Source organism: Diabrotica virgifera, chromosome 9 (assembly GCF_917563875.1).
Source record: "Diabrotica virgifera virgifera chromosome 9, PGI_DIABVI_V3a".
Classification (NCBI taxonomy): Eukaryota; Metazoa; Arthropoda; class Insecta; order Coleoptera; family Chrysomelidae; genus Diabrotica; species Diabrotica virgifera.
The window spans coordinates 210,936,991-210,948,041 of record NC_065451.1 but is presented as its reverse complement, the minus strand read 5'-3'; the positions used below and the strand labels follow the sequence as shown (position 1 = coordinate 210,948,041).

The 11,051-nt window shown below is 34.9% G+C and overlaps 1 protein-coding gene across 5 annotated transcripts in view; it reads right to left on the bottom strand.

Moving 5' to 3' along the window:
• Positions 1-1,203: 1,203 nt before the first annotated feature.
• The window catches only part of LOC126892745 (venom dipeptidyl peptidase 4), a 66,617-nt gene continuing 56,769 nt past the window's right edge, over positions 1,204-11,051 (bottom strand). For all 5 annotated transcript variants that reach the window (XM_050662398.1, XM_050662400.1, XM_050662399.1 and 2 more), the window contains exons 9-15: positions 9,412-9,632; positions 8,890-9,103; positions 8,310-8,494; positions 4,186-4,380; positions 3,724-3,884; positions 3,008-3,219; positions 1,204-1,389 (exon numbers count right to left, since the gene is read on the bottom strand). In XM_050662398.1, coding sequence (XP_050518355.1) covers positions 1,249-1,389; positions 3,008-3,219; positions 3,724-3,884; positions 4,186-4,380; positions 8,310-8,494; positions 8,890-9,103; positions 9,412-9,632 — 1,329 coding nt within the window. In that variant the 3' untranslated portion in view covers positions 1,204-1,248. The remainder of the gene's footprint in view (positions 1,390-3,007; positions 3,220-3,723; positions 3,885-4,185; positions 4,381-8,309; positions 8,495-8,889; positions 9,104-9,411; positions 9,633-11,051) is intronic.

Below are 11,051 nucleotides of genomic sequence, written 5' to 3'. Positions count from 1 at the left end.
ATATATTTATTTCTTCTACGTTGCCTTAGGATTTGGATGCAAGAAGCAAAAAATTGAAACAAATGGAGGAATATGAGGAATATTTATGTCCAGCGGTGGACAAGCGAAGATTAAATGATGATGCTGATGATGGTGACATAATTTTATATTAATAGACGGCTTATAAGAATAATGATAAAAATACTTCTTCTTCTTTTTCCTTCTTGTATGTACGCTTTAAAGCCTGTTTCTTCTTCAATATTAGTGGTCTAGTTCTAAATTGATATTAGCCTCCTAAAATTTTTAACTTATCGCACCATCTTTTTCTTCGTCTGTCAATACTTCTTCGTTCATTTGGCGACTTATCTCATGCTATTCGTACTATCCTATCCTCTGCCATTCTATTAATGTGTTCGTTCCTCTCCAGTTTCCGTTTTGTCACCCATCCATTTATGTCTTCTATATTGCATGATCTTATGTTTTCGCTTCTCTCCCTATCCAACAGACTTTTCCCTGATATTCGTCGGAGTATTTTCATCTCTGTTGTTTCTAGTAGTCGTCTCGTTTTAGATGTGTATATATTCGTGCTTTTGTGTCTTGTGTTTGTTCTTCCAGATGGTGTCATTAAGAGATCGCCGCTTTACTTGCTTTTAAACTTTGTTGTCGTACTTTTCAACACCTCCGTAACTGGTTAAATCTATTCCCAGATATCTAAACCTTGCTTCCTGCTTTATTATTTCCCCATCAATTTCGATTTTACATCGATGTTGTCATGCATTTGGTTTTTCTGCTGATATTATCATATTGTATTTCTTGGCTGTTGTATTGAAGATGTGTGTTAATCTTTGGAGATCGTCTTCTGTCTCGGCGATTAATGCGGCGTCGTCTGCATAACATAATATTTGGATTTCTTTATTCCCCATTCTGTAATCATGACCTTTACGTACTGCTTCTATTATTTCGTCCATTATTATATTAAAGAGCAGTGGGCTTAATGAGTCACCTTGTCTGACTCCGCTTTGTACTGGTATAAACTGCATTATTTTCCCTTTATCTTTATAAGAAATACGATTTATAGTAATGTACAGGCCAAAAAGTTTTATTGAAAACCTATCCTTACTTAATACTTCTCTAATTTTCTCTAATTTTCAGTTTTATAAAGCCTAGTATTAGCTAGGCTAGTACTAGCCGGGCCCTAGTACTAACATTCAAATAAAAATCAAATTTTATAAAAATACTTATATTGGTTTTTTACAAAATATAAATAAATTATATAAGATTAGTTCCTTTATTAGACCACGCATCGGCAGTTGGATTTTTGGTACCGAATTGTTCAGCCCACCACTTATCCATCATATGGTATAAATGCCTGGAGACGTGTCCTAGGGAATGGTTTTCGTCTGGATAACTCTGTAAAATGGTTTTGTATCAATATAAAATTGTATAGTACAAAGTAAATGATATTTCAAGAAAATGTTATCAGTTAATTAAACAACCTAACGCAACTATATATAAAAAGAGGATTGAGGTATGCTCAATTCCAAAGATCCAAGAAAAAACTTGATCCACCAATAAACAAGTTCATATCTATCCAAAGGTGTAAATCCATGTCAATAAATCAGTAGTTTTAAGGTGTCTTAAGTGATATTTGTAATAGTAGCATTAATATCAGCCTTAGATGTCGTTTTGTACATTGATATGACTTGTATGCTCAATACTTTTGTATAGAACCGAGACCTGAACACTAAACATAACGCTGATGAATAAGTTAGAAGCCTTTGAAATCTGGCTTTATAGAAGAATCTTGAAAATATCTTGGACAACCCACACCACTAACGAATATGTTCTGGGAAGAACAGTTACAGATAAGGAGTTGCTAGAGGTCATCAAATTTAAAAAAGTTAGCTACCTGGGGCAGATAATAAGAAACAAAGAGTACCGTCTCGCGTAATTGATTTATTCAGGGTACGATTGAAGGAACACGTGGTTCCGGTAGGCGCCAGATTTCATGGCTTAGAAAGAGACTGGATCAGCCTTGATTCCACACCTTTTTTAGAGCTGCATTGAATAGAGACATATTTGCCAGTGTAGTCACAAACATCCACTAAAGGTGATAGCACAACAAGAAGAAGAAAATTTATTAAAAAAATACGAAAATGATGAATGAAATGTTTTTGAAAATAGCGAACGAAAACTACTGTAGTGCAAAAAACAGAGAAGAGCTGGAGTCTATGAAATGGGCAGTGAGCACTACCTAGTGGAAACTACATTCAGCACTACCTACTGGAAACTGCATTTAACAGCAAAAGAATACAAATAAAAAGCAAAGAGGACAAGAATAAGAAGTACAAGAAAATAATTGAAATACATAAATCAAGGGAAGAAACAACGAAGTTAGATACAAGGGGGAGCTAGAGAAGGAAATGTACAAAGAAAGAGAAATAAGAAAAAGAGTAAAATAAGAATAAGGAAAATTTAGAATTGCTATGATAATTACAGTAAAATAAGTATGTGAGACAAGAAATAATAGAAAACCAAAACGGACACCATCGTGGAATAAAGAGTAAACGTCGAAATAAAAAAAAAACAATTGAGGGAATAATACGTAGAAGACAAAACTTTTGGTTAAAATGCTGTAATATTTAAATCCAGAATGCCACTCCACCTGGAGAAAAGAGCATTCGATTAATGTATACTATCATGGCATACTAATTGGGCACTAAAGAAAGAGGTAATAGCGAAATTCAAAATCACTCAAAGGTTAGTGATGTGATTAGGTTAGGCATATAAAAGAGAGATCGCAAAAGAATAGAATTGTTTAGATAGGAAACCCAGGTCGCTTACATTTAGCAAGAAGAACTGATACTAGATGATCCACTAGACGTATGTATACTGAAGTATCCAAGGGTCATCAAGAGACCAAACGTTGTCGAAACTTAAGATGGGACTATGAGGTGAAGAAACAAGCAGGTACAACATGGCACAGATAACCAAATATTAGATTATTCAATACAGTAAATGTACTAACGTGCTGCCTGAAGTCAATATCAGCAAGTTCCAATGCTTTGACCAACATCATGGAGTTTTGGTAGTGGACGTTGTCATCACCAGTTCCGTGTATTATAAAATAGTTTCTTCCTCTGAAATTCTCAACTGCATGGGTGAGATCAGTGTTATTGTAGCCTTGTTCATTGTCTTCCGGTGTTGGCAGACCCATAAACCTTTCCGTATATATAGAATCTTAAAAATACAACATTGTCTTATTATAAAATACATTTCATTCGATAAATCTTGCTAATAAAAAAACAGAAATTAATAACTAATAAGTATTTGGCCCCATGTTGGGCGCCCAATTATAAGGGATGTTAGTTGGGTGTGAGTACACGACAGGGATAAAGGATTATTTCCGTGTTTCTTCGTGCTTGGTACTTCAACTACACTGTAAATTGCAGTACATATAATTACCGAAAAACAGAAAAATAAGTGTAGTCTAATGGCTGAATGTAGAATGAGTATTGACAGTCTTTGACAGGCTTATCTTGTCTCATCATCCTACGTCAGCGGGTGACAGTGTTGCCACATAATTTGTGTTACAGTATCAAAATAAATACACTCGATGTAACTTCCAACTGACTTTTCAACTGACGTTTTTTATTGAGGTAAATATTCAAAATTCAGAAGTTAAGGTTAATGTGAGATTATAAATTAAGGGTTTAATTTGTGCTTGAATGGTTAAATACTCACCATAATAAATAAAACTTGTCACTGGAGCTACCGACAAAGCTGCTTTGAAGACATGATCCTTGTCTTTAGCTAACGCCCAACTGGAGCAAAATCCTCCATAGCTCCATCCCCAAATACCTGTTCTTTCGGCATCGATATATGGCAAGTGCTCTTGTAAGTACCTATAAAATTCAATAGCAGAATTAGAAGAATATAAATATATACGGGCTAAGAACCAGCATTTTATATGGATTTTAGCCAAGGGTAGGTTTTTTACGATATTTTTATGACATAATAGTTTTATAAATTCAGAAGCAATAAAATATTTTACCACTGGCTATTAAAAACCCGTCTAGTGACAATAGAATAGTGAAAAATGAAGGTGTGCGATTCAAACTGGTTCTTATGGTCTTAAAAGAGGTTTGGCCTCGTACTTGACATAGTTGCTTCTAAATATAAAGAACTGAATATAAATAAACTTACTTTGTAACCTGAATTTGGTCTTCCACTTCCACAGTACCAAATCTTCTGTACATATCGAACATTTTATTGTATCCGTCTCTTCCGCTGCCTCTTCCATCTATATAAATATATATGTACTCTCTGTTTGTAGTCAAATAGGTTCTAAATTGTATATTGTAAGCATCGTTGATCTGGTTGTTGCCTGGACCACCATAACTGAAAATAAAGAGTATGTAGTCAATTAAAGCTGTATTTACTGATTATGAAAAGGCATTTGATCGAGTATACTCTACAAGTTAATTTAAATATTAAAGGATAAAGGAGTTAATAGCCAAGACGTACGAATCATTGAAAAATTATACTGGCGTCAAACAGCGACAGCTTGCAGAAATGGAAAATCAACAAAAATATGTAAAATACAAAGAGGTGTTAGACAGGGTTGTATACTGTCCCTACTATTATTCAATTTATATTCAGATAGAATATTTAAAAGCGGTGCATAATTTGGAATTTTTTTTTATTTAAAAGTATTTTGCAATCTGCTGAGTGTCAACAATAAACAAAAGTAATGACACTGACTAAGGACAAGAAAGATTTTACCCACTGGTTAAATCAAAGTACAATTTTTATAAAGTTGTGTAGAAAATAATTACATTTTATAACTACTAACTAATTAGTTTACAAGTTTACTCTAAATGGTACGTCCAGTGGTTTGAACCTCTTTAACCTACGCTGTTCTTGGGAATTGTCTAGGAGGCTAAGTGCAAACTGGTTTTCATGATCCTCCAACTTGGCAATGTATGCAGTGCTACGTTTTTTGATGACTTCTTGTACCATATCCATTTTAAGGTATCGATGAATAATTCTGTTGTTGATATACCAAGGTGCATTAGTGATGGTTCTGAGGGTTTTTGATTGGAAGCGTTGGATGATTTCGATGTTGGAGTGACTGGCTGTTCCCCATAGTTCCAACCCATATGTACAGATTGGCATAAGTATCGCCTTATACAGCAGCAATTTATTATCCAGAGATAGTCCTGATGAACGGCCCATTAACCAATACATATTTCTGAATTGGAGACCTAGTTGCTTTCTCTTGCTCTAGATATGTTTTCTCCATGTGAGACTTCTGTCCAAATGAATACCAAGATATTTTACCTCGTTGGCTGATGGTAATTGGTGATTGTTTAAAGTTACAGGAGGACAAGTTCCTCTTCGTGTTGTAAATGTAACATGAATAGATTTTCCTTTATCGACTTTAATTTTCCATTCCAAAAACCAATATTGTATTCTGTCTAGATACGCTTGAAGGAGATGCGAGTAATAAATAGGGTCAGCGTGTGAGGCTAGGATTGTAGTATCGTCGGCAAATGTTCCTAGCATCATTTCTTCTGTAGGTGGTCTCTCCTCTAGTGATTCCTGAAGAGTTGGAGGTATATCTGCGGTAAACAAGAGATACAAGGTAGGTCCCAGCACGCTACCCTGTGGTACGCCAGCTTTAATAGAATAGAGTTTTGAAGTTGCATCTTGGTATTTAATAAAATAACACCTATCTGACAAATATGACTCAAGAAGATTGTAAAAGCTGTGCGGTAATGTCCTTGTTAGCTTGTATAGGAGGCCTTCATGCCATACCTTGTCAAATGCCTGCCTAACGTCAAGAAATGCCGCTAATTAGTACATTTTGGCCTCAAAATCAGCATTTATATGTTTTACCACTCTGTGAACTTGTTGGATTGTTGAGTGATGGGGCCGAAATCCAAACTGGTGGTCTGGAATTATATTTTTGATCCAGTTTTTTTACTAATAGTTTTTTGAAAACTTAAGACGTGATTGGCAAGAGGCTGATTGGCCTGTAAGATGTAGTTTCTTCTTGAGGTTTACCCGGTTTTAGAATGGTTATTACCTGAGACACTTTTCATTGATCAGGAAAGTAACCAACGTTTAATATGGCGTTGAATATAAGTTTAATGCATTTGAAAGGTAATTCTTTCAAAACTTTTCCACTGATCAAGTCGTACCCTGGAGATTTTCTATCGTTTAAATTATTAATAGCTAAAATGACTTCGGATGATTTAAATTTCGGAATAGGCAAATTCATTTGATATGGACTTTGAAGAAATGAGAATACGTCTACTTCCACAGGTGAATTCATTTGATTGGGAGTAAATACTCCGGAGAAATACTCTGCAATAATTATAATTATATAATACCTTTATATAATACCTTTTAAATGCCATTGACACAGTGGGAAGAGAGTTTGGCCTAAACATAAACTGTTCAAAAACAAAATACATGATACATGGTGTTTAGCCGTTTGCCACATCTAGATTCACGGTTATATGTTGATGGTCATATAATTCAAAGAGTAGGTACCCAGTTTTAAATATATGGTTGCCATATTACTGAACAATAGATCCATATAAATAGATAAAATGTAGAATAGAGATAACCCGCACAACATTTTTAAAAATGAGCAACTACACTCACCGGCACAAAATTCCGCCACCCAAAATTTTTGATTAAATTTGACAATCTATAACTTTCTTACTTGTACTCCGATTTTTAAGATTCTTACATCAGATTGTAGGTACATGTATTGTTGTCGTTTTTTATTATTTTGGTAACAAAAATTTTTTGCTTAGATGGCACTATACGGGGGTTAATGGAAGCGTTATATTTTCTCCTAAATTTAAAGAGTTCTGTGGAAAAAATGGAAAGCTGATTTTGTTTCATACTCCTTTTATGTTATCATGGAGGTATCACTAAGGTTATGTTTTTTGAATTATCTGAATATCTCATTTCTTGTAAGAGCTGTAAATAGAAACACTGCTTTTAAGGTTTTTTTAAATAAAAATATCAAACGCACTAAAATTAACAAAACAAAACAAAATTAACAAAAAAACAAAAAAATTCAATAGCGGGTAAGTCCACCTCTTGCAGCAACAACTGCTGGTAATCTGTTTGGCATCGAATAAAGATGTGTTATCCTTGCCAGGGGAATAGCCCGATACTCCTCTACCAGGGCCATAACTGTACCAAATTTGCTGGAGGCCTAGGATGACGGCGAATAGCTTTTTTAGTTCATCTCATAAATTCTCAATAGGATTGAGATCTGGGCTGCATGCGGGTCATTCTAATGTTATCAATCCAGCCTCTATTTTATGAGCCCATCAGTGTTTATATTTACAAAAAATGGTACAGCTCTTACAAAAAAAGAGATATTCGGATAATTCAAAAACCAAAATTTTAGTGATACCACCGGGATAATATGGCAGGACTATGAAACAAAATCAGCTCTTTCATTTTTCCACAGAATTTTTTAAAAGTTAGGAGAAAATACAACGCTTCTAATCACCCCAGCATAATGCCATGCAAGTAAAATTTTTGTGTTACCGGAATAATACCAAACGATATCAATACATGTACCTACAAACTGATGCAAGAATTTTGAAAATCTGAGCACAAATAATAACGTTACAAATTGTCAAACTTAATCAAAAATTTTGGGTGGCGGAATTTTGTGCCGGTAAGTGTATTTAGAATAGCTCGAGACAGAGACAGTTTTGCCATGTTAATCGCCAACGTCAAAGGGACTTGATAGGGCCCGTTAAAAAGAAGAAGTCAAATTAAAGATTGGCTTATGCAGTAGAGTAGAGATAACACTGAAATGAATCTGAGCAGGTAACGTGGCTCATATGACAGATAACAAATGGACAAAGCGGATACTGGAATGAAGATTAAAAGATGATGCCTACGCAAGCAAAGGTCATCCACCAACACCTTGGACTAATGATCTAAAACGTTGTCATAGGAATTGGATGCAAGAGGTACAATATTGAAGCAGATAGAAAATTCTGAGGGAGATCTATGTCCAGCAGTGGACAAGCGAAGATTAGATGATGATGAGTCAATTAAAGAATATAATCATTATCATCAGCCTGTGTTTAGTCCACTGCAGGACATAGGGTCCATTGTATCCATTGACTCCAAGGTAAAAGTGGTCCTGACAAAAGATTGTGGCTTTAGCGAAATATCCATAGAACTAGAAGAAAAAGAAAAAAGAAGGAGAAGAAGAAGAAAAATAAATGTTGAGCATGTGCGAAACCTACAAATGTTTAAAAAAAAGTTAATAAAATACTTACGTGTCTATAATAGCAGGGTATTTCTTATTGGAATTTTCATCCAAATTGGGAGGCAAAAACAATCTCACTCTAGCTGAAAATCCTTCGTTTATCGGTACTACTAAGTCCCTAACTTGTGGATGTAACTTGTAAGCTAGAGCGATTCTTAGACCAAAGTTATCTTCCCAGATTAGAATATCATCACTCTGGAATAAAATATAGTTGTTAGTTCAATATAATATATTGTATTACATTGCACTTAAGCCAACCACAAAAATCCTAACCAACAAAATCAATAAACTTTAAACAACTTTATCAGATGAACAACAAGGATTTAGATCCGGAAGATCCTGCGTAGAGTACTGAGACAAATCACAGAAAAGGCCATTGAGTACAATAAATACATTTTTAAATATATTCATGAATAGTTTGATTTCATTTCGATTCAGAACAGATAATATAGCCCCTCTGAAGATCCCTGGAGAGGTTGAAACGTACGTAAGTGCATGATTGATCACCTTTGAACCAAAATGAAACATAAGTATCTTTCATTGGTTGTTTTATTTGATAAATAGATAATTAGAATATATAAATTACTTACCTCTTTGGTATTTTCGATGCCTACAAGTGGTACCTGGGGTCCTAGACACATTTTTACGTAGTAGGATAAGTCATTGCTAAATAATAAAGTACCAAACCTACAGGGTGTTTCATCTACAGTAAAGAAACATGTTAGACAACTTATAGTTCCCGATTCGTCCACGGAGTACGAGTTTTGTTGAGATGGACAATCCACTGAAGTGGCACTGTAATAACTGAAAGAAGAATAAAATTAGGTACACTGTATTAAGCGTAGTATGCTATTTAGATAAACAATTTAATATGTGCTCAGAAGATATGTTTAAAGAGGCAAAAGGACAAGGGCGTTTACTATGTAGCATGCCAGTTTCTGGTATGCTACATAGTAAACAACTGGTATGCCAGCTACTTTCCTAATTTACAGGCATATGTTTACCCGGCTTGAAGGATGAGGCGGCACATGAAGAAGAACAAACAAATTAATACAAATAGAAAGCTATAAAAAAAATCTACAATAAAAATATTGTTAAAAAAGTTGTCTTACATTAGACCAGTGTCTTCACTCCAGGCAATAATAGACAAGACAGAAAATTTCCCGTGTGTCAGTCTTTTTGCTGTTTTGGTCTTAACGTCAGTAAGCACCAGATGGTCATATCTGTCATTTCCCTCAGGTTGAGGTAGTACCTCCAGTCTTCTAGTACCATCTTTACTATAAATTGGAACAGTTGGGGTTATCCAGCCCTTGCTTTCTGTTTGGGAAGCTTCCTAAAATACATACGAAAAATGGATTATTATATAGAGATTTAAACAACTTTAAAAGTGCATTAGAGATAAAGACAGAAAGAGATAGAATAAAGAACAATAACCAATGGTTATTGACAGCTGACATTCCAACAGCTGACATCCCTTCTGACCACAAATAATATTACGATTGCTACGTATGCAGATGATACTCTCATACTGGCCGCACATGTGAGTCCAAAATTTGCATGCAGAAATTTTCAAAACCATTTAAACCAATTAGAAAATTGGTTAAAACTGTGGCATGTCAAACTATATTATTATATTACCAAATCAATTCACATTACATTCAAGTTAAAAAGAGGAATCTACCCTCTCTGGTACCTATACACTGAAAATTATTACCTGCTAGGAAAGATGTTAAATATCTGGGTATCCACATAGATAATCACCTAAATTGGAGAAAACATATTTATGGTCCAAACGACTACGCATACTTTACAAGATAATGTACTGGTTTATGAATCAGAAGTCAGGTTTAAGTACCCAAAACAAACTTCTCTATAAGACAAGATTACGACCGGTCAGGACGTACGGGATTAAAATCTGGGGAACTGCCAATAATAGAAATATGCAAGGACTAAAAAGATGCCAATCCAAAGTCCTTCATGATGTCTGCAATGACCCATGGTATGTGCAAAACTCTGTTATACATTATGACCCGAATGTTGAAGCTGTTAAAGAAGCAACCGTCAGTCAGTGTACAAACTACTTCAAGAGACTATCTTCTTCATCTTCTTCTTGCAGTACCGTCTTCTATCGGAGGTTCGCTACCATCACAGCAATCTTCTTCTAAAAGTACCCTATCAAGTCCCCTTGACGTTGGCCATTAACATGGCGAAACTGTCTCCGTCTCGAGCTATTCTAAATAGTTGCTCTGATTTCTATATTCCTGTCCACTCCCTGATATTCTTCAACCAAAAGGCATGTTTTTTACCAATTTCTTTGCGTCCTTCGATTTTACCCATCATAATAAGTTAAAGAATATTATATCAGTCTCCCCTTACTACGTGTCCAAAATAGGCCATATTTCTACATTTGATATTATCAAGCAGCTTGGAAGCAGCATTTGCTCTCTTAAGGACTTCCACATTTTTTGTCAGCATAGCCGTCCATGTTATATTTAGTATATGTCTGTGCAGCCACATTTCAAAGGCCTCCAAACGATTAATGGTGTAAGAGGACTATCATTACAGAAAAATTACCTCATTTTTAAATTTTCGTGCAGATTATCTCGATTCTACATCTTATCACTTTATCTGAATCTAGTTGTTCAGTAATATGGCAACCAAGATATTTAAAACTGGGTACTCTTTGAATTATATGACCATCAACATATAACCGTGAATATTCATGCGCCAAACGGCTAAACGCCATGTATTT